This window comes from Dromiciops gliroides, chromosome 2, assembly GCF_019393635.1.
Source record: "Dromiciops gliroides isolate mDroGli1 chromosome 2, mDroGli1.pri, whole genome shotgun sequence".
Classification (NCBI taxonomy): domain Eukaryota; kingdom Metazoa; phylum Chordata; class Mammalia; order Microbiotheria; family Microbiotheriidae; genus Dromiciops; species Dromiciops gliroides.
This window is the reverse complement of record NC_057862.1, coordinates 371730577-371754786: the sequence shown is the minus strand read 5'-3', so window position 1 is coordinate 371754786 and position 24210 is coordinate 371730577. Positions and strand designations below refer to the sequence as shown.

The window sequence follows — 24210 nt, the reverse complement described above, 5'->3', positions numbered from 1 at the left end:
CATCTTTGAAAAAGTCATCCCAGAGATGGGAGATGGTGTGCTGCATAAGTTTGGCTGGTTCATAGAGTGCAAGAATAATGTGTAATAAGACTGGAAAACTAGGAAGGGGACAGATTGTGGAGACCTTTGAATGCCAAACAGTAGAATGGAAGTTATTAAGTGAGGGTGAGTGAGGGGGGAGAGTAGGGACATTGTTTACTTCTGTACTTAAGGAACATTACTTGGTTTGTTGTGTGAAGGTTGAGTTAGAGTGGGGAGAGACTTAAGGCAAGAAGACTATTGCAATGGTTCAGGTCAAAGGTGATGAGGACCTAGACCAGGGCAGTGACTGTGTGAATGGAGGACAAGGGTTGGATTTGAGAGATGCTGTGGAGGTGGAGATAAAATTTGGCAATTGATTGGATATGTGAGACAAGGGAGTTAGGGGTCATGGATAACCCTGAGGTTGAGTACCTGGGAGACATAGATGATGGTGGTGCCTTTGACAGAATAGGGAAGTTTGGAAGAGAGATAGGTTTGGGTGGAAAGATCATAAGTTCTATTTTAGAAATGTTGGATTTGGTTTGGCTAGAAGGCCCCCAGTCACCCATGTTTTGACTCCTGCTCTGGGTCACATCTCTATTTGCTTCCTTGCTGCCTCTGACGCCAGGGTCCAAGATGGAACACAGAATCTCATCCTGGAAACCATCCACTAATGCTCACTTCCCCTTCCACAGGGTTTTTATAGTTGACAACGATATTTCCAACTTTAATTTGACATTTATCCCTAATTATGGGATTCGCCTCTCTGGTGCTGGCCATATCAATATGACAGTTTTTTTGTGAGTATGCACCCTTGGACTGGGGAAGGGGGGGATGGAATGGGTGTAGGGGATTCCTGTGGGAAAGGTTGAGCTGGGAATTGGAGGAATGTGTTTAAATTCTGGACCCTACTAACCCCCAAGTGGCAAAAATGACTCAATAAGGATTTCAAACAGCTCCTCTTCTTTTGGACTCCACTTTGGTCAGGGACTGCTGCCCAGGAATCCTTTCTATACCTCCCATCCCAATGCTTTCTCCTACTTAAAGTACTACTCCCAAACGTTATCTCATTTGGATCAATAGTCAGGGATGGGGTTGTTATCCCTGTTCAATTGGAAGAAACTGAGACTTAGTAGAGGATGACACCTGGGTTGTGAGGCTGGATGAGGGGGAGCATAATAATTCCCTTAATAACAATATGGAAATTAGGAAGAGAGGAATCTTTGAAGAGGGAAAATGAGTTAAATAATAGACACGAGTTAAAGGTATTTATGGAACATCCAGTTCTAGATGTCCAACTGGCAGTTGGAGATAAAAGATTGGAGGTTAGGATAGAAGTTAAGGCTAGATTAGTAGATCTAGGAATCCTCAATCTAGAGGGGATTATTGAATACATAGGAACCAATGAGATCACCAAGCAAGATAGTTTAAATGGAGAAGAGGGCCCAGAAGAGAACTCTGGTGGGGAGGGGAACACCTGCTTTTAGTGGGCATGAATGATCTAATAAAAGAGACTGAGAAGAAATGGACAGGTAGGGGGGAGAACCAGGAGAGAGCAGTGTCAAAGAAGCCTAGAGAGAAGAGAGAGTGGAGAGGTAGAAGAGAGATCAAGGGTGAGGACTAAGGCTAGTCTAGAGGAAAGGATAGTCAGGATGGAGGAAGAGCAAGAAGCATTACAGTGACCGTTGCTCCCTTCACCCTGAAACTCCTCCAGACAGATCTGGAAAATGTACTAGACCAAATTCTGTTGGGGAAACCCAAGAAAAATGTCATAGTATCATTTTCCCCCAATCCATATCAGGATAAGGGGACAGACAGAAAGGTCTGCAGGCAGTGAGAATGGTACCTGACCAGGAGTGTGGAGCACTCCAGCACAGGAAGAGGCTATGCATGTGGGCAAGTAATAATCCCAAATTCATGCTGGGGCACTCCCAGACCAAGACTGGGGCACTGTGATGGTGACATGTGCCAATTTGGCAGTTTTGCCACCAACTACCCAGTTCCTGGTCACACATCAGGGGTGGATTGAGGAAAGCACCTGCACCATGCCTCCACCCTCATCATCACCCCTGCACCTCCAGCACCCCTAAGAGAATCAAGAGAGGAGCAGGTTCAGAAGCAAGCAGCAGTGTTGTGACCGAACCCAGGAACAGAGCAGGGCCACAGTTATAGCTCTAGTCCAATCTGAAGCTTGCAGAAGCATAACCAGGGCAGGAATTCCAGACCAAAGGGGAACCTGCATTTCTGTCACTCTGAACCAACAGAGCTTTCCACCTGGCTGAGAGGGGCTGAATTCAGCAGCATTCTGCTGTTGCCCAGATCCAAATCTAGAACAGGAACTTGCAGACCAGGGAGATAGAAATTAGGATTTAACCTGGATCAGACCACTTTGGAAGCTCTGAAAGCTGGCAAATCCCCCAGCCTGAGCTATTCTTGGGACTTGGAACAATACAATATTCAAAACCCCAAGAAAGCATCAACACGACTATCCCAGACTTTCTCTTCAGAAATGCACAAAGCCCAGCCCTAACATCCGAGTCCAAAGTCAGGAAGTAGGCTGGAAAAATGAGTAAACAAGCAAAAAAAAATCTCACCAAGAAAACCTATTATGGTAACAGAGATGACAAAGACACAAACCCAGAAAAAGAGAATGACTCCAAAATATCTACAGGCAAAATTTCAAAGAACAACACAGTATAGGCATGAATTCAACTAGAATTTTTGGGTAAGATGAAGCAAAAGTTTAAAAAAAGAGTTAATTTTTTTTTGTTAAAAAAATGAAAATGTTAGAGAAAAAACCAGAACAGAAATGGGAACTGTGGAAGAAAGAATTGGGAAGGAAATTAATGGCTTGGTACAAGAGTTACAAAACCTTGCCCAAACAACAAACTCCCTGACAATTAGATTGGATCACATAGAAGACAGTAACTCAATGAGATGACAAGATATTAAAAGTCAATTCTGGGTTCTCTTTGTACAGAAAGACTAATCTCCAGAAACTAAGAGTGGGTATTGATATTGGGGCTGATATAGTCATTACTCAATCCACCATCGGATCGCCATTTGTGGGAGTTTCTTTCTGCAAGTCCAAAATTAAGGAAATCAGTGTTACGTACAGAGAAGATGGGTATGTGTTCTGAATATCTCTTTATTTCATGTGTGTGTCACATCAGCCAGGGCATGCATGTGAGACTTTGTATGATTCAAGTGATGGGAGATGGTTAAGTGATAGAGTTCCTGGGAGTCTTCAGTTATACCAGGGATTCTAGACTTTCAGTCATTAATTCCTTCATTAATTTAATAAACACATTTGTCTATGTGAAAAATTAAAAATATGCAGAGCCTCTGGAATTTAGGAAATTCAAATTTATTTGTCAGGGTTCCTGACTGCATTGAGCTTATATAGTAAAGGAATAGGACAATACATAACTATAATACTCAATATTATATTAGAGAAGTTCAAAGTGCTATTTGAAGTCTGAAGGGGATTTTTTTTATCAGTCTGGGGGATATCAAAGAAACCTTTCTGAATGAGTTGCCATTTGAGAATGGGTAGGAATTCCATGGGTAAACAGGAGAGGAGAGGAATTCTAGGTATAGAGAAAAGCATAAGCAAAGACAACAGAGTAGGAGATGACTTAGTTTTGGTGACACTTGAGGTCTCAGACATCTCAAATACTTCAGTTTTGTCCCAGAAAAAAATATGTAGGGTATTCCTGAGCCAATGATTCAATGAGCCAAAGCATTAACTCCCTATTTCCTGTTTATTAACCGATGAGCAAATGGAGACTTCCCTCCGCATGGCATATTAAAAAAGGCTCTGGACAAAGGAGTCAGTCAGGGTCTTAGGTGTTTAGTGCTGATTCTCATTTGCCATCTGACTTTGGGCAAATCATTTTCCCTAATCTGAGCCTTAAATTTCTCCTCTGGGAAAAAAAGGGTTTTGGATTAGATGGTCTCTAAGATTTCTTTCTGCTATGATAATCTATGGTCTATGATACTGATGACCTGCCAAAGGTCATATAGGCATCAGATCACTGGTGGACTGGGACTAGAATGCAGATCTCCTGACTCCTAGTGCCAGGGTCATGTGAAATTGTGGCATTTAAAGCTGGAAGGGCACTTAGAGATCGAATTGACTCCCCTCCTTTTTACAGATAGTGAGAAAATAGATTCTCAGGAAGCTTCAATGATTTGTTCTCCATCGCAAGTAGTAGAGCTGGGATTCAGATCCTCTGACTTTAAATGCAGTGATCTTTCCCCTGTATTGCAGCCATCTTTCCTTCTACCACGATTGTTTGGACAGAACCTTTAATTGCCCAGTGGCTGAGAATACCCAGTGCAGCTGGTGTAGTCACATGCAAATAGTATTCCAAAGGTAGAAGAGAGTTTAGACTTTTTTTGCTTGGCCCCAGAGTGCTGAACTTGGAGCAGTCAGAAGAAGGGAAGGGAGGCAGATTCTGCCTCCATGTAGAGAAACATGTCCTAAAAAGTACAGCTGCTCAAGAATGGAATGGCTCACTTGGGAGTGACTGGGCAGAGACTGGGTGACCCCATGAGGTGAATTTCACAGAAGGGATTAGGATCCAGGTATTTTATTGTCGTTCAGTTGTTTCAATTGTGCCTGACTCTCCATGACCCCATTTGGGGGTCTTGGAGTGATTTGCCATTTCCTTTTCCAACTCATTTTAGAAATGAGGAAACTGAGGCAAACAGGGGTAAGTGACTTGCTCAGGGTCACACTTCTAAGGCTGGATTTGAACTAAGATCTTCCTGACTCCAGGCCTGGTGTTCTATCCACTGTGTCGTCTAGCTGCCTCCAGGATCTAGGTATAGGTCAGACCAGATGGTCCCATCTTTCCTGGAAAGACTGTGAGCTTCATACAAACCTTCCTTAGTGTTTCACCATAGGGGATGGCCCTTAGGTATATCCTGATGGGGAATGCTGGAAGAAGCTGCAGGTGAGGCAGCCCAGGTGAAGGCAGGGAGTGTCTTACACCCTGGACACTTGGGCTGTGAGTTCCTTGTGGAGCTGAAGGGATGTGCATTTGCTCCATCTAATAGGCATGTTTTAATTGACCTCTCTAGGTTAAAAGAATTATGGAAGCCTATGGCGGGATATATTAGGATTATCTTACCTGATAAGGTAAAGAACCTTTTGACTTCAACTTTTTGGAATGTTTAAGACAAAAGCTAAGGAAAGGAACAACTCTGATCATAAGAGAATGTCAAGCATCAGTGGGAGGAGATTTTGGAGCAAGGCCTTTTCTCTTCTCTGGGAAACACACCATGTTGTCTATTTTGCCAAATGAATTGAAGGGCCAGGCCGGCATCCAGCTGGAGGGGTCCTGTTCTAGGCTTGGGGCTTGTTTCAGCTGGTGGGGATGGAGGAACAGTAGCCCTTGGCAGCCTGGAAGAGTGGTGGTGGACACAAACAATCTGACTGCTGCTTATGCCCCCCCCCCCCCCCCGGCCGGGACTTATGGAGGTGGCTGGAGAGGTCTAGGACTCTGTAGGAGTCTCCTCCTGCATCCTCCCACCATCAGCCATTCAAATCCTACCCAACTTCTCCTTACATCCTTCTTAGGACTTCCTTGCACAGTTTTGCCATCTGTAAATGAGGAAAGTCTGATCCCTGTCGAGTTGGGAAACCCCAAGTTTCAAAGGGGATGGTGGATGTAGACACAGTTTGAAAAATCCCAAAGTTCTGTGTGTACATTGTGAAGGGTTCTTGTTGCTGCTTTAAGAGGTGTTGATCATCCCTCCTCTGCCTACTTTAGAATAGATTGAAACAGAAGACATGCCTTTCCAGGAGTATTGGGCACGGGAGCTTTCTAGGAATCTGGATGAGTTGCTTAAAACTCTGGGCCAGGAAATGTGGCTCTGAATGTCCTGGGCCCTACAGCAAAAAGGGAAATGTTTCAGCTTACATAGCGTACATTTTCCTGAGGACAGAAAAAGAGGTATTTGTCAGCAGATAAACATTATTTCCTGAAATGAAAGTCAAGTAGGAATCCATCATGGGTTCCTGTGGAAAGGATATGACTTGATAGCAACTCTTTAGCATTAATTAATGTTTCTGTATCCCTTCTAATCACTTTTGTACCAATAGAAAAGTCCTGAAGGGAGGGAAACACTGTCCCCAGGACTGAGCTAGAGGGACCAAGACTTTGAAGTGGGTCAGGTTTGTCTTTGGTGTCCCCCACCCCTTTGGTGGTTCTGTACCCTGTTTCTATTCTCCTTAATTCCCCTACCCCCTTTTCCAAGGTCTCTGCTCTTTCCTCCACTTTCCTATTAACTCCAAGAGAGACTCTAAGACCTGCTGCATGTTACCCTTTCCACCTCCTTCCCCATGAATATCTATTTGGTCCTGGGTTAACTCTCTCAGCCTAATTGACCTTTTCAGTCTTGTCTTCCATTTGAGGATGAAAGTCTTTATCCCCACTGAAGCCATTTCAGGCTCATTGGGAAGGGAGGGACTTTGGAGGGTGGACCTTGCAGGATATCTAGCTCAATCCCCCAGTTGCTAATGTCTTTCTCTCTAAGGTTATATTCCATTTACTCTTTTGTATTTATCTATTTATGTATGTGTTGTCTCCTACATTAGAATGTGACCTCCTTGTGGACAAGTACTTCATTTCCTTTTTGGTTGTGTGTCCAGTGCTTAGCATGGGCTGCCACATGATAAGCACTTAATAAATGCTGCTTGATTGATTGATTGGTGTAGATGGCCACCAGCTCTGCCTTCTTTAGCCTTGACCATATGATTAATTAACAAGATGTTTGTCCTCCTTCTGGTTGGTACAGCTATGTTCGAGGCTCCAATTCCTGATTGAAGGACTGAATGTTTATATGGGTACACTGCTGGGTAAGTGTTATAGGCTGACTTGATTTGACTGCTCACCCTCTGGCTTGGCCCAGATTCATGGGGTATCACAGAGGCCCCTCAGATTAAAGGATCATCAATTATCAGTCAGGAGAGCAGTGAGTACTTAGCCAGTATCTGGGAGTGTAGATCTCTGGAAGCTATCAGCCATCAGCCATCAATGCATCTCCAACATGGACACCTGCTCTGTGTGCAGGCTTGTGTCTTGGGCAATGTGAGGAAGCCATCTTATGTAATCTTCCAGCTTAGGAAGCAACCCTGTAATCTAGATAATTCAAAAATTTGGTTCATAGAATCATGGGATATGGAACTTTTGAATGACTTTTGAGATCTCTGCTTCAACTCTCTTCATTTTATGCATAAGAAAGCTGAAGCCTCAAAGCATTAAGTTGCCTAAAGTCTCAAGTCAGGTGAGTAGTAAGTAGGTCTAGAATCTGAAGTTTGGTTCTTCCATTACAAATTGAGTGTTCTTTCTAAGATACCATGTTACCACTCTTATCATTCCCATCTTATGTAAGGAAACTGAGGCTCAGAGTGGTAAAATGATTCATCCACCTCATCAGTATCGAAGATGGTCAAACCCTTGTTGTTTGACTCCAAGTCCAGTGATCTTTCTATGTGATGCCTATGCCAAGACCCATAGAACAATAGAACTAGAAAGACTGTTGAACTATCGGATACAGAATGGTGGTTTTGGAAGTGTCCTTAGAACCATAAACAGACTAGTTCTACTGCTAACTCTTTTCATGACTTCAGGCAGGCAACATTTCCTCTTATTTGGCTTCATTTTCTTCCTTTATTTAATGAGAGTATTGGAAGGAAGAAAATGAGATTTTTTTAGAGCTCCTACTATGTGCCAAGTACTTTGCAAATATCTCATTTTATGCTCACAACAACCTTGGGAGGTAGGTGCTATTATTATTCCCATTTACAGATGGGGAAACACAGGCAGACAGGGCTTAGGTAATTTGCCCAGGTAATTTTCACAGCTAGAAAGTCTCTGAGGCTAGAACTGAACTCAGGTCTTCCTGAGTCTGGTCCAGTGCTCCATCCACTGCACCTAGTGATCTTTATTGCACTAGATAATGTCTAATGGTGGTTCTAACCTGGAGATTCTGTTCTTTTATAATTCCAGGTCTTCACCCTCTTGGTCCTGAATCCCAGATCAGCTACTCTTTGACCCAACTACCTACCATCACCAAAGAACATATGTCGCTGAATATCAGTGTAAGTGCTGAGCTTATCTATTACTCACTAGTCTTCAATCACATGCTATATCTTCTATCTTTTAGTCTTGGAATCTTCAGGTTACAACAAAGGATTTGCTTTCCTAATAGCCCAAACAGCCTAGGATTCCCTGAGTAGCTGGCTGGGCTATGTTGTGATGCAGATTGGAGAAAGAGGTTCAGTCTCTGCCCTTTGGGGGCTCAAAGCCTATTTGAGGAAGATAAAACCTGTCACAGTGAACAAAGAAAGAATGCATCATGGGATTTGATCAAGGGACAAATTCAATTCAGAATCTAGATACTGCAGAAACCTGGAGAAAGTGGGACTACCATAGGTGAGGGTAGTAAGGACAGGCTTCCTGGAGGAAGTGGGACTTGAGTAAAAAAGATGCCAGAACAAGATGAGCTCAAAGGACGGCAGTATTTCGAGAAGAGAGGAAGCCGTGCTCTTCAGATGAGGGGAGGGAAGTTGAAAAAAAGGCACAGAGCCTGGGGTGTGAACATTACGTACTGCAAAACCAGAAGGAAACTGACTTTGTAGGAGCAGAGGTAATGTGTTGGGAAGAGGGAGAGACAAGAATAAAGGAATATTATAGTAACTGTGTATATTTTATATTCCTCCAGAGGGCCATGTGGTCAGTGATCTTGCCTTATCTAAACTTTATATTTTCCCTAGCACCTAATACTAGCTTCTGCATATGGTAAGCACTTAATAAATACTTGTTGAATTCATAACACTAGAAGGGAGGGACCTTAGAGATTATATATTCCCATCATTTTATAGACATAGAAATCAAGTTAATGGAAATAAATTAACTTGATAGGTCTAGAGTGCAGAGGTGCTTTTAAAAAAACTCCAAAACAACATGAAATAATTAGTAATTGGATCACTTATTTGGTCTTTGGCCCCAGACCCATGCTGAAGGCCAACAGAGATGTCTGCTTCTGTGGTTTATATGAAAGACCATGAAAGATATGGACATCCACCATGGAAGGCTCTATCAAGTATGAAGGAAACTTCCTCTTTACATATAGTGAAAGCCATGTGAATTATGAGGGGGAAAATAGATGACAAGAATGATTAGATAGGGAGTTAGACAGTAATAGTAATGAGAATGCTGGCATTGGGTGAGGTTAGAAGTAGCTCCAAGATGGCAGTTGCCCAAGGCTTTGGGACCAGTGAGCTCAGATTCAAAGGGCTCAATATAAGAAGGTTCAGTGTTACAAACGTGCACCTGGGGCAGGTCTTCATGAGCTTGTGCCCCTCTCCATGAAAAGAATCAGTTTTGCTGACCAAATTCAACTGTAGCAATGCCCCAATGCTGGTAGTCTAAGCTTGCTCTGATACCTTGCCATACTCGGGACAGTCTCCTGGACTTTAAGAATAATACTGATGTCATAGAGATCTCTATTAAGACCCTGTTTTTCTTCCTCAAACTCTCTGACTAGGTCACGTTCTACTTGCTGGGTAAACCGATTGTTCTCCCTCCACGAGTGTCCTCCTTCTCCCTGCCTCAACAAGTGGGTGCTAAGAATGCCATGGTTAACTTTGCACTCCCAAAGGAGCTGTTTGACTCAATCTACTTCCTCATGCAGAAGTCTGGGTCCATTAATCTAGACATCACGGGACAGTTGGTAAGTGGTGGAAGGCTTCCTGTGGGTAACTGTGATGACCAATAGAAAGAGGACTGTTCCATTTCCTTCCTTAGTATTGTTTCTTTATAAGTTTCTTTTCACATTTTTCTTAGCATTCCTCTTTGGTATTCTTTATGGGGTTACCTATCTGCAAAATAAAGACAATAACTAATACTTGATCCTGCATATGAGATGAGGGCTATAGAAACACTTTGAACAAGTATTAAGTGCTATACGCATGTGTGGGATCATTATTATGCCAAAATTCATTTAACATTTTTGCTCTACCTAACTCTTTTTTTTTTCTTTGGGTGAGGCAACTGGGGTTAAGTGACTTGCCCAGGGTCACATAGCTAGTAAGTGTTAAGTGTCTGAGGTCGAATTTGAACTCAGGTCCTCCTGACTCCAGGGCCAGTGCTTTATCCACTGTACCACCTAGCTGCCCCATCTACCTAACTCTTAAGAGACTTAAGAAAACTCATGAAATGAGAAATTTAAGGGTGAAATAGAACATATTCCTTTGGAAGGAAGTCGAGGGAGTGGATGCTTTTTGGAGCCAATTATAGCATTAAGGAAGGTAATCTGACTGTGTTTCCAGGAAAATGGTTTTACCATTGCAGACACATTTTTCCCTCCCTGGAAATAAGCCTACAGAAAAATTTATTGTGTAGGTCTTTGATTTCATCCATATGGATACTTTCACTTTTCACTCAAATAATCCCCTCTCCATGCCTTTAGTAAGTAGTTTTGTGAATTGCTTTGATTAGAAAATTCATTCCTTTATGGTTAATTCTTTTTTTTTTTTTTTTAGTGAGGCACTTGGGGTTAAGTGACTTGCCCAGGGTCACACAGCTAGTAAGTGTTAAGTGTCTGAGGCCAGATTTGAACTCAGGTACTCCTGACTCCAGGGCCGGTGCTCTATCCACTGCGCCACCTAGCTGCCCCTATGGTTAATTCTTGATGAAGAGACTCTACATTTAGGAAGGTTGGTTTTTGGATGGTGGGCTAGCAAAGAAGGGCTAGAGATGTAAAGCCATTTCAATTTACTAAGACCTTCCTGAGTTTGTGTTCCTTCCCTTCTTCCTCTGGTGTGGCCTTCAAGAACCCAAGGCCACCTCCACATCATGCCTTGACTAGTTATAGGATGCAGGCTTTGTGGATAATAAAAAAGATATTTTTAACAAGAGCAACAACAATATGAAAATATTAACTGACATTTCTAAATTACCAGATAATTTTCCCTCTTTTTAAATGTTTTTGAAGTTTTTTATATTATTACTACTTCTTGAGTACCTCCCCCAACCCCACCATAAACAAGAACAACATTGCCAAGATTACCAGCTCTCTCTTGTAACAAACAGATATAGTCAAGCTAAACAAATCAATGCATTGTCCATTTCTGAAAATGTGTGCCTCATTCCTTATTTCCTGAGAGGAGGAAGGCAGATTTCAAGGTCGGTCACCCGAAGCGAAAATATCATTGCCTTAATGAGAGTTTCCAAGTCTTTCAGTGCCATTTTCTTTCATAGGCCTGTGGTTACTGTGTACATTTTTCTCCTGGTTTTGCCTATCTTGTTTTGTACAAATTCATTTACGTCTTGCCAAGTTTATCTGAATTTTTTATATTTGTTATTCCCTGTGTTGCAGTGATATCCCCTTACAGTGTGTCCCAATTTGTTCAGACCTTCTCCACCTCATAGGCACTCACTTTCCTTCTGTTTTTTTGCTACTACAAAAATGCCAATAACATGGCTATGTGGCCAGACTTCAGGCTTGCTTAATTTGTATTAATTGTGTTGTTAGTGATTTGTATCATTCTTCACATGACTACTGACAGCTTGCTTTGGAAAAATTGTTTCCTTTGAAAACTGTCTCTTTATAGCCTTTTACAAGGTCATCTTTACTTCTATTCTCCCATTTGGTTCTCATATTATGCCTGTAAGGAGGACAATGCAAAGATTATTGACTTGGAAATATTCTGCTAATTAAATGCTTGTTTCCCTGAATTGGCATATTTATAAAGAATAAACTGAGACTGGCAGAGTGGGAGTGACTTTGTCCAAGGCTACCCACTGAGTCAGTGGCAAAACTGGGACTAAAACCTAGGTTTCCTGATTCCTTATTCAGTGCTCTTTCCAGTATGCTATGTGGCTTTTCACTAATGAATTTATTATCATTATCATCTTCATCATCATCATCATTATTACTTTCAGAACTCTAAAAACAATCAGCTGACCACATCAGTGCTGGGAAACCTGATTCCTGAGGTAGGTTTCTGGAATGTCTGTCTCTGTATCTGGTTGGTGGTGACAAAGGGCTAGGGATGGTATGATCCTTATTTGCTGGGCAAGAGTGTGTGTGTGGCCCTGGACTGATGGGCCACATCTTTGTTGTTGTTGAGTTGTGTCAGATGTTTCCTTGGCAAAGATACTGGAGTGATTTGTGATTTCCTTCTCTAGCTCATTTTATAGATGAGGAAACTGAGGCAAATGGGGTTAAGTGGAATTGCTTAGTGTCACACAGCTAGTAAGTGAGCCAGATTCAAACTAATGAGAATGAATCTTTCTGATTTTAAGTCCAGTGCTCTAACCATTGCACCACACTGGGCAGTCCCAGACTTGTTGCTTGTTCCTAGTGGGATAGGGCTAACCCCAAGCTTAGTAATTAAAGTTCATGACTGGGGGCTATAGATGAACATCTTGTGGCCCCCCTTTTTTCTTTCTATTCTGCAACAAACATAGGAAGATTATGGTTCATGGGGCATCCTGCACCATAGGAGATGTGACTCCACTCCTAGGATCCAGCAGGGATCCTGAAGGGTCCTTTTTCTCTTTGCTCTCCACAGGTCCGCCGCCAATTCTCTAAGTCCATGCCTATAACATTGAAGGCCCGGATCAATGCTACACCTGTCCCTACGATCCAGAGGAACAAAACATCACTATTGCTCAATTACCATTTGGAGGTGTTGGCTGTCTCTTCTAACTCAGCCTTCAACTCTCTCTTCTCTATGGATATGGTAAGGATGAGGATGGAATAGCTGACTTTAAGTTCTGCCTACTCCCTCTCCAACCTGACCAGTACCCTAAAGCACACTACACAGGCTGAGTACTGAGCTTGGGAATTCACTGCACTTTGCCAGGGGCATGTGAGGTTAGAGACAGATGCCATCATCATTTCCATTCTACAGATAAGGGTCCTGAGGTTCACAGATGAATTGGTTAAGTGCACATAGAATGCATGGAAGAACACACTGGATTTTAACAGTCGAGGCTGAGGGAAGAGGCTGAAGTTGAGGACTTTGGGACAGGAGGGAATTCTAGCTGTAAGAAATAGAATGTCCCAAGAATGTGTTGGAGCAAGCTTGAATGAGTTCAAGAGAGCCAATTGCTAAAATTTCAGTGTGAGAGTTCACACCTCAGAAATTGGCAAATACTCAAAACCAGGACATAATTTATTGTTTTGTTGATTGTCTAGATTTAATAAAGAGATGAGGAAGTATTAATGATGCATATTAAACTCAAAAGTTTGTTGTATGCCTCCCCCCATCCTGGAGAACTGGTTGTTTAAATATTTACCAGCACTCTCCTTGATATACCCACTAGAAGAAAAAGAAATGTAGGAAAATATAGAAAAAGAAATAAAAGAAAAGAAAAAATAAAATTACCAATGGTAGTATTTCTGGATCAAAGAGTATGAACAGTTGAATGACTTCTCACATTTTTCTAAATTGTTTTCCAGAATAGTGAGGCCAATTCCATAATGGTTATGATGTTTTGAAAAAAAAAAGTTCTATTGTTATCGTTTGTTCTTATATCACAGTCATTTCTGGTAATAGTTCCCCTTTCTCACCCCACTTCAAAATTAAACTTTCCCTCTTTCTGGAGAAGAGTAGTTAAGCAAAAATCACTGGATACAGTGACTGCATCTTACAGTGCATCCAACATTCTGCCCTAGTAGTCTCTTTCTTCTATCAAAAGAAAGGTGTTTTGCTTCATTATCATTTTTCTGGGTTGTTGTTGATCTTTCATTTACTCCAAAGTCATTTCCCTTTAGTCATTTTCTTTTACTTACATTGTAATCACTGTATATATTTTCCTTTTGGTTCTACTTACTTCACTCTCTTACCAATTCAGACAGTGAATGATTTACTCTTCCTGAAACATTGCTGGCTCTTCTCTTTTCTATCATTTCATCATTCTTATCTCAAATCATCCCCTTAATAATCTGTTCTAGAATTCTACCAAGAATTTATGTTAAACTCATTAGTTTCTAGTTTACAGACTCTACTCACTTCCAGATTTTGGTGCAACCTCAGGATTCCAGAATTGGAAGGGAACTCAGAGGCTTTCCTGTGTAATCTAATCCATGTGTAGCAAAGAATTCCCTCTGTAACATCCAGCAAGTAGTTATCTAGCCTTTGTTTAAAGATCACCAGTGAGGAGAAAACTGTTGCTTTCCAAGGCAAGTCATTCCATTTGAAGATGATTCTAATTGTTAGGAAGTTTTCCTCTTATATCAAACCCAAATTTGTCCCCTTGCAACTTTTATTCCTATTTCTTTTCTGAGCGTAATCATACCCCTTAGTTGTCTCAGTATATAGAGATTTTCTACACATAGTGACTCAAACTCATTGAGAGCAGTTAGTATTTATACATTTCAATTTCCTTCTTTTTTTGGGTGAGGCAATGAGAGTTAAGTGACTTGCCCAGGGTCAGACAGCTAGTAAGTGTCAAGTGTCTGAGGCCAGATTTGAACTCAGGTCCTCCTGAATCTAGGGCTGGTGCTTTATCCACTGCGCCACCTAGCTGCCCCCTCAATTTCCTTTTAAGCCTTTTTCTTCTGTAAGAAACTTCTCAATGCCTTGGTTGCCATTATCTTGGCCAGTTGTTGTTCCTTGTGCTTGAAGAGGACCAAAATGACATCACTATGTTAGGGTCAAGGTATAGTTGGAGACCTCAGTTTCCTCTTTGATAAAGTATGATGATCCCTCACATATAGAGCTAGATGATATCTAAGCTGAAGGTGCTCTTCAGCTCTGATAATTTATCATTTTTTGAATAATTATAGGATCATAGACATAAGCTGGGAAAGGACTTTGGAGGATATCTAGTCCACTCTCACTAAATAGGTGAGGAAACTGAGGCACAGGAAGATAAAATGACCTGCTCAGGTAGTAAGTGGTAGAGGCAGGGTTGAATCCCAAATCAATTATTTCCACTGTACCATGCTGCCTCCCCAAAGTACCATTTAGAAACCACTGAGTACAACTCACTCCTTTTAAAAATGAGGAAACTATACTTAATAGTTAATGTTCTGTGATCCTTCTTTTCTTCCTTTTTATATCACATTCTTCTACCCTCCAACTTTCTGACAATGATTAGGATTTCCTTCTACATTATCATATCCTTTATCATCTCTGTTTTCTCCTTAAAATTCTTAACACCCTCTCCCCCCCCCCCCCAGTGCACTATTTTGTGATCCTTCAAACTTATTGCTTTCATCTAGTGGCTTATGTCAAAGAAAGGACAAGTGCTTTGAATATACTTTTTAAAAAAATAAAAAATTTTTTTTTGGGGGGGCAGGGCTATGACTTGTCCAGGGTCACACAGATAGTAACTGTCAAATGTCTGAGGCTGGATTTAAACTCAGGTCCTCCTGAATCTAGGACCGGTGCTTTATCCACTGTACCACCTAGCTGCCCTGTATATATTTATATGTATATATGTTTCACGCCTGATAGAATGCAAGCTTCTTGAGAACATAAACTTTCCTTTTTTTCCTTTGTGTTCCCAATGTCTAGCAGAGATCCTAGCACATAGTAACCAATTAATAAATATTTGTTGATTGTTGAAGGAGGGTACAAAGTCCAGTAAATCCAGAGCTACAGGTACAGAAATGATGGATAGTTATTTTTTCCCTTTCCCTCCATCACTTTCCCCACATTCCCATCCTGCCACTTATAATACTCTGAGTATGTCTTTGAAGACTGGTATGCTTATGTAACCCACAGTAAACTATTGCTCCTTTCCTGACTCTCCTTTCCCTTTTCATTACAGATTGTGAATCTGAAGCTCAACATGATTGTGTCTGCAATGAAGCTGCAGGCTAATGTATCATTACTGAAGTAAGGAACAGCTCCTGTAGACTGATAGGTGGAAGGCAAAGGGTAGCCAGGAAAATCTAGCATCTATGTAGTCATGGAAAGAACATGGGATTTGGGAGAAAAGAAGCAGGCTCCAAATCTTGCCTCAATTATTCACTCCCTGGACAACTCTGGGCAAATCATTGAAACTCTTGGACCCTCAGTTTCCTCACTTGTAAAAAAAGGGGGGGGATTGGATTCTCTGATCTCTAAAGTCCCTTCCACTTCTAAATTTCATGATCCATATCACTGAAAGGAGTGCTAGACTGGGAATCCAGAGTCTTGGGTTAAAATCTCGGCCATATTGTTGGCTCGCAGTGTACTCTTGGGAAAGTCACATTTTGGGTTTTACTTTCCTCATTGTAAAGTGAGATATTAAATCATCTCCCAGTTCTGAAATTACATGGTATGATATAATGAATAGTCCAAGGATGTGGTCCATGTTTAATGAAACTGTGTTGGCTCAAAGCAAATAGAAGAGTTAGGTACTCTTCACAGCTTCTTGATTGATCGTACTCAGCCTTCTTAGACAACTGTTTTCTTAGCCCTGTGGAAAGTCCTATGCTTCTATGAACTTCACCTCACCATTTAAAAAATGATCTTGATAATTTCCTCCTTGTCCCACTCAGACTGAATGAATGAAAGCCTTTTTTTTTGGGGGGGGCAATAAGGGTTAAGTGACTTGTCCAGGGTCACACAGCTAGTAAGTGTCAAGTGTTTGAGGCCAGATTTGAACTCAGGTCCTCCTGAATGTAGGGCCAGTGCTTTATCCACTGTCCCAACTAGCTGCCCCCAAATGAAAGCCTTTTGTAACCTGTAAAGTACCATAGGGAACTTGAGGGAATATCATCATCATTACTATTAGAGAAGTTGATTGAATAGAAATGATACATAGACTTTTGTAAGCCCCAAAGTAAGAGGTAGAGGTATCCTCTTGGCTTATTTCCAGTGCAAATGCCATATAGATTTACATCTCTATAGCTCCCCACCATTGCCCCACTGATTTTTTTGCTAATACTAGGTAAAAAGGAATCAGATGGTGCTAACAGATAAACCATGCTTTTAGCATGACCCCCTTCCCCTCCCCCTCCCTCAGAGCAGAAGATTCAGGAATATACCACTTCTAAAGAGTTAGGAAGAGCCATACAGGTAAACAGTGGCCAGGTCTTCCATTTTCTTTAATTTAATTAAATCAGAGGTTCTTAACTCTGTGTGAGTGTGTGTGTGTGTGTGTGTGTGAGTGTGTGAGACCTCTTCTCCGAATGATATTTTTAGATTTCTAAAATAATAGGACTACAAAGGAAAACAGTTATATTGAAATTTAGTTATTCAATTTTAAAAAAAGGTACATGGACCTCAGGTCAAGAATTCCTGTTTGAACACATTACATGCTTCTGTGATAGCTCTGATTAGGCCTTCAAAGGGAAGGCAAACTCATTTCAATTTTTTATTTAGGAACCTTTCAATTTAGAAGGACCTTAGAGATCTAGATGAACCTCCAAAGGAGGAAACTGAGGCCCAACAAGGAGAAGAGGCTTGTCAAAGTTCACATAGTGATTTTTTTTTTTTGCACGGCAATGAGGGTTAAGTGACTTGCCCAGGGTCACACAGCTAGTAAGTGTCAAGTGTCTGAGGCTGGATTTGAACTCAGGTCCTCCTGAATCCAAGACCAGTGCTTTATCCACTGCGCCACCTAGCTGCCTCACATAGTGACTTAATGTCAAAGTTAGGACCAGAATCCAGGTCTCCAGATTCCTGGACAAGGAGGTCTTTCCCTCATAGCATGATTGCTTTTTTAAAATTCCTTTTTTAAAAAAGCTTTTTTACCTAATCAGGTCATCTTTGGATTGGAAGGAATGGTCTGTGGAGAGTGAGGTAGGGAAGAGTATGAGGAAAGGAATGGAGTTCTGATGCTAAGACCATTGTTTAGAACAGTGTCTTGTATACAGTGGGTACTTAATAAAAGCTTGTTGATTGACTGATGTTGACTTAATCAGGGGGGCTACCTGTCTCATCTTTTTTTTTTTCTGGTTGTGTTTTAGTGACATTGAGCTCAAAGTGACCTCCTCCAATGTGGGTGATTTTGATGTAAGTCTTTTGTGTGTGTGTGTGTGTGTGTGTAGCAATGAGGGGTAAGTGACTTGCCCAGGGTCACACAGCTCGTAAGTGTCAAGTGTCTGAATCCGGATTTGAACTCAGGTCCTCCTGAATCCAGGACTGGTGCTTTATCCACTGTACCACCTAGCTGCCCCCTGATGTAAGTCTTAAAACATAACCAACCACTTCAGCATAGCAGGAACCATGTACTGAACTCTGAAGAAGAGAGAGAATTTTAACAGTTGTTAATTTCATGCAGAAAATTAAAAAACCAGAGTGAGCAAAGGCATGAAGGAAAGAGATTATCTCAAGGAATGGCGGTTAGGTGATATAGTTGATAGAGCATTGGATTTAGGATCAGGAAGACCTGAACTCAAACTCAATCTCAGATACTTACTAGTTGTGTGACCCTGGGCAAGTCACATAATCATCTGCCTCAGTTTCCTCATCTGTCAAATGAGGTTAATAATACAGGCTACCTACTAGGGTTGTTGTGAGGATAAAATGAGATATTTGTAAAAACTTTGTGAACCTTAAAGCACTACATAAATGCTAGTTATTATTATACAGTGTTGCTGCTATGCATATAATAATTAGCATTAATATAGCACTTTAAGGTTTGCAAAGTTCTTTACAAAAATCTCATTTTATCTTTACAACAACTCTGTGAGGAAGGCATTATTATTATCCCCATTTTACAGTTGTGGAAACTGAGGCAGACAGAGGTTAAGTGATTTACTTAGGGTCACAGTTACTAAGTGTCTGAGGCTGAATTTGAACTCAGATCTTCCTGAATCCAACTCCAGCGCTCCAACCACTGCACCCCCAGGCTATATTTGGGATTAGAGGCAAATGAGGTTGGAGAGGTCAACTGGGGCTTGAATGTGGATCACAGAATCACAGGACTTAGAATTGGAAAGGCTTTTAGAAATGATGCAGTGTAATGCATAGGCTCTATAGTTACAGCCCTTTGGTTGGGAACATGACTTGGCCATTTATGACCTGTGTGACCTTGGGCAAGTCATTTATTCTTGTTAAGCCTCAGTTTTTCCTCCTGTAAAATGAAAAGGTTATACTAGATTACCTCTGAGGTCTCTTTCAGCTCCAAATCTATGATTCTAGGATGGTATAGATGAGAAGTCTACCTCCCAGAAAGGGGAAGAGACTTACACAAGGTCACACAGCCAGTAAAGAAATAGCAGAGCTAGATTTTGGACCCTGCTTGTCAGGCTAGAGAGTTTAGACTGCATCATATGGGCCATGGAGAGCCATAGAAACTGTGTGGGGAGGGGAGAGACACACACAGCCTTGTTTCAGGAACAGTCTTTTCATTCTGTCCGTTTGTTTCTCTCCTTTGCCTGCCTGCATCTCCCTGACCCTGGTTCATGGCTTCCTGATTTGTCTGACACTGGAAACGCACCTTTCTGGTATCTGGTGCCAGCTGTCGAAGGTGAATCCATTCATAATATCCGCGGTCAAGAGTCCTCTGATAGAGCACCTGAATTGTAAGAACCTCTGCCATGGGGAAAAGTGCATGTAGCTGTGGGAGACAGGGCCTCTTTGGGTGGCCCATATCGGTGTATCTCTGTTCGTTTAGGAAGCAAAATGGAGAAGCTGGAAAAATAGTGTAGAGTCCTTCCTGGGAGAAATGTGGTGTGGAGAAAAGAATGCTGAGTTTGGGATCAGAGCACCTGGGTGAAAGTCTGGGCTCTGACACAATCACTGTGCCTTAGTTTCTTCATCTGTAAAAGGATGGAGCCTATTACCTTCTCATCCTATATACAGGTTTGGCTTGGGACAGACTAAAAGGATTTCACTTATTTTTTCAATATATGGAGTCTGAGGGGAAGGTGACTGATAACATTAAAACCCCAAAGGGTGTGATTAGAGGAACCATGGGGTTATTCTTCCTCTTTCCCCCTGAATTCCAGAATCTCAAAGTTGATAATTTTAGAGATTATCTAAGTCTATTCAGGTAACCCCTTTATGGATTCTTTGACTGGAAGTGGGGGAATTCTCTGATCTTTTGAAAGTTACCAAGTTCATGATTGTGTTTCTGCAGTGATGGGGAATTCACTACCTCTGAAGATAGCTTACTCTATTCTGGGAAGGGAACAAACATTTATTCAGCATCTACTATGTGCTAGGTACTATGCTGAGTGCTTTACAAATATCTCATTTGATTTTCACAACAGCTCTCTGAGAGAGGTGCTATTATTTTCTCCATTTTAAAGTTGAAGAAACTGAGGCAGTTCAGAGGTTGTGAGTTGCCCAGAGTCACACAGGTCATAGGTATCTGAGGCTGGATTTGAACTTAGGTCTTCCTGACTCAAGGGAATGCTATCTACTGAGACACCGAGCTGGACAGTTAAAGGGTGAAGTTCTTCCTTATATGGGGCTACATTCTTTTGGTTCTGCTTTTAATTCTTCCTCTTGGGGGAGAAAAAAACAGGTCTGTTTCCTTTTCTCCATGATAACTTTTCAGGTATTTGAAGATCACATTCCCAGTTGAAGTCTTTTCTTCTTACAGAGGAAATACCCCGAGTTCATTCAACTAATCTTTTTAGTGGCATCATTTCAAGCCTCTTCTCTAGTTGTTCTCCTCTAGACAGCTTTTAGTTTCTATAGATTTAGAGCGACAAAGGGACCTTAGAGGCCAACAGGTTCAGTTCCCTTATTTTGCTGATAATGAGACTGAGGTGCAGAGAGAGAGCATAAGTGACTTGCTTAAGGTCACTCAGGCAACTAGTGTCAGGGCCAGCATACGAGACAGGCTCTTCCCTCTTTCCACTGGACTCTGTTGCTTGGGAACATGGCTGAGTTGGCAATGTTGGACCCTGAGTTAAAGTGGAAATTATAGGATGACTCCTAGAATCTGACCTCCTTGTCCGGTGACATTCAAATTTCACTTTTGGGAAGGAAGGGTTCATGCATTGCATAAGGAGATTAAAATGATTGGTTTTGGTGTGGGAGAAGGTCACTGTGGCCTTGTTTGAGTGGCCAGGGGAAGGATACAACTGATTGTGTGTTTTTCCCCCTTCATAGCACTCTTTGGCTTGGGAGCTATTCTTCCTACTGTTGCTAGCGTGAACTACAACACCCCTCAGGTCTTTATGTATGAGGTAAGAATGACTAAATGAGGCTTGGACATCTGTCAAGGCCTGGCCCTGTGCCCTCATGACCCTTGGTTGAGGCTGGGGGTGGGGTGGCATGGGTAGGATGGAGACACAAAGAGATAGGAAATATTATGGGATGACAGGATTTAGAACTAGAAAGCATGGGAGCTCCTCTAGCCCGACCCCTTCATTTTGCAGGTGAGGAGACTAAGGCTTGGAGAAAATGATGAGGTTACACAGCTGAGTGTATGAGTCTGACGCAGTTTCTCAGGCTCCAGGTTTTGTGTTCTTGATATCTTACCACACTGGCTCCTACAGAGTCCATTCTTTGCTGCCTAGATGTGCAGACAGTTTGGGAAGAGTGGTCTCAACTCAGGGGAGCCAGGTTGAATAGGCAACACAGACTCAGATTCTGGGAAGGAAGGTAACAAATTAATGTCCAGGGAACCATTGGTAGGTGCAGCAGTACATAGAATCATGGATTTAGAGCTTGGAAGAGGGTCATCTGCACCTACTTCCACACTTTACAGATGAGGAAACTGAGGCCCATAGAAGTTAAATGATTTGTCCAGCTAATAAGTTGATTGAGCTGAGATTTAAATCAAAGTACCCCGACTCCATAGCCAATGCTCTTCCCCCTTGAGATTAAAAACAATTCTAACCTGGCTTACTAGAAGAAGAGTTGAGACTGAAGTTAGGATGTCTGAAATTTAGTCCTTGCTATGCTACTAATTAGCTATGTTTCCTCACCTGTAAAATGGAGATAATAATTTACAAGTTTTCATATGTTTAAGATAGGATTTAACATAGGATTCAGATCTAGAAAGGCTCTTTGAGATCACACAGTACATCATTTTCCAAAATAAGGTGGGGACCGTAGGGGGCTCCCTGAAATGCTTTTTGAGGGTCAGAAAGGTCAAAACTATTTTCATAACAATATTGACATTTAATTTCTAATATGATAAATATCAATAGATAAAACCTACCTAAACTAAACAACAGCCCTTTGGGAGGATCTTCAATAATTTTTTGTTTTGTTTTTGTTTTTGTGGGGCAATGAGGGTTAAGTGACTTTCCCAGGGTCACATAGCTAGTAAGTGTCAAGTGTCTGAGGACAGATTTGAACTCAGATCCTCATGAATCCAGGGCTGGTGCTTTATCCACTTTGCCACCTAGATGCCCCTTCAATAATTTTTAAGAGGGTAAAGGGGTCCTGATACCAAAAAACCTGAGAACTGAACTCCTAGTCCTAGCTCCTCATTTTATAGCAGGGGAAACTGAAAAATTAGAGAGGGGAAGTAACAGCTTGTGAAGGTCAGAGCTTGAACTCAAACTCATCTCCCAGTTCTGTACTCTTTCCATGACATCATATGACTTTTTGCTACCCCTCATGCCAAGTTACATATGTAGCTTTTTAAGACTTTTATGTATTCATTACTTCTATGAGATAGGAAAAGCAGTTATATCCATATGACAGGTGTAAACACTGAGGCCATGTGATGATGTACAATAAACATCAGATTTGGAATTAGAAGACCTGAGTCACAATCCTTCCCCTGCCTTTGAGTAGGAGCATAGAATTTATTCTGAGTGGGGCCTTAGAGATTTTCTGGCCCAAACCCCTTATTTTTCAGTTGAGAAAACAGGCCAGGAGGAGTTAGCTGAGTTGTTCCAGGTAATAAATAACAGAGTTAGGATTTCAACCAAGGTTTTCTGAAGTCAAAGTTAGTACTATTTTCTACATTATGAGTTTCATGCATTTGGGCAAAAAACTTTCCCCTTTGGGGTGGGGCATGGCAGTGGATGCTTGTGGTCCCTGCTGTTAGGGAAGCTGAGGCTGACAGATCTCATAAGCTGAGGAGTTCTGAGCTACAGCAGGGCTAAAGGCAATCAGGTGTCCACACTACATATAGAATCAAAATGATGAGCCCTCAGGATTGGGGGGTTGGAGGGTCACTAGGCTGCCTAACATGGGGGATTCAAGCCCATGTTGGAAATGAAGCAGGTCAAAGCTTGTGTTGATTAGTAGAAGAATGGGCCCATTAGTGACCACTGGTTGAGATAGGGAGACAGTCTCAAGACAAAACCAAAAGCTTCCCTCATTTTCCTCATCTGAAAAAAAATGAGGGGGTTGTAGGAGATGAACTCTTAAGGCCATATTCAGTCTCTTACCTGTGGTCATATGGTCCCAGGCCCAGAGAAATTAAGAGGCTTGTCTAACTTCATATAGCAAGTTAGCAGGAGGTCTAGGACTGGTTTCTTTATTTCTTTAAGATTTTGGGGCACACTACTAGGGTACCTCCAAACCTCCAGATTCCCATAAAGTAAACTTGTTTTCTCTGCCTGCCAGGGTTATATTGTGGTGTCCTGTGGACTTCAATTCCAGAAGTGAGCAAGAAGAACACGGAGCTATGAGAGGCTGCTGGGCAGGGCAAGCTGTGCTTAACTGGACCTCTCTTGTTTGGCCATTCTATATGTCAGATGAATATCAAAACCAACATTTCTTTAATGCTCTGAAGCCTATTTTTGCTTTTGTTAGCTATGTGATTGTAGAGTTAATACTTCTGTGCCTGCCTGGAATTTTTCTTTCCTTCTCTATTTCTCTTTTTTTCTTTTGATTGCCTCTGGAGGAGGAGTATATAGCTAGACAGACTATAAGGATACCCCTACCTCTTCCCCATCCCTTATGAAATAATTCCTCTGGTGTATCAATTTCCAGGCTAGGTCTGCTAAGGTCTTTATGTTTTGGGATGAATTGTTGTTGTATCACATTGCCCAATGCATCTTAGATTCTTTGGTTGAGTCATAAAGTAGCAACAATGTCTTTTAAGCAATCCTGGTATATGTTGAACTATCCTTGATACATTGGTAATACAAAAGAAACAGAAAAACAAAGACTCATTCCTTAAGAGCTATCCAGCAGGGCTAGCCCCTTGGCAAAAATGGGAGAAAAGGTGATGATTGTCATCAAGACTCCCTCTGTCTGGGAGGAAATTGTATTAGAGACTTAAAGAAAGAACTTAATCTGGAGAAGGGGTGTCTAAGGGAAGGGTGAGTGGCATGATTGTCTTCAAGTACTAAGAGTGC

At 41.7% G+C, this 24210-nt stretch overlaps 1 protein-coding gene across 1 annotated transcript in view; it reads left to right on the top strand.

Moving 5' to 3' along the window:
* BPIFB2 (BPI fold containing family B member 2) overlaps positions 1-23515 on the top strand; it is a 31802-nt gene extending 8287 nt beyond the window's left edge. Inside the window, exons 4-16 of the mRNA XM_043980796.1 lie at positions 717-821; positions 3002-3148; positions 5110-5167; positions 6829-6889; positions 8043-8134; positions 9583-9768; positions 11982-12035; positions 12614-12784; positions 15825-15892; positions 17953-17998; positions 19449-19512; positions 21053-21129; positions 23474-23515. Of these exons, the coding sequence (XP_043836731.1) occupies positions 717-821; positions 3002-3148; positions 5110-5167; positions 6829-6889; positions 8043-8134; positions 9583-9768; positions 11982-12035; positions 12614-12784; positions 15825-15892; positions 17953-17998; positions 19449-19512; positions 21053-21129; positions 23474-23515 (1171 nt within the window). The remainder of the gene's footprint in view (positions 1-716; positions 822-3001; positions 3149-5109; positions 5168-6828; positions 6890-8042; positions 8135-9582; positions 9769-11981; positions 12036-12613; positions 12785-15824; positions 15893-17952; positions 17999-19448; positions 19513-21052; positions 21130-23473) is intronic.
* The last annotated feature ends 695 nt before the right edge of the window (positions 23516-24210 follow it).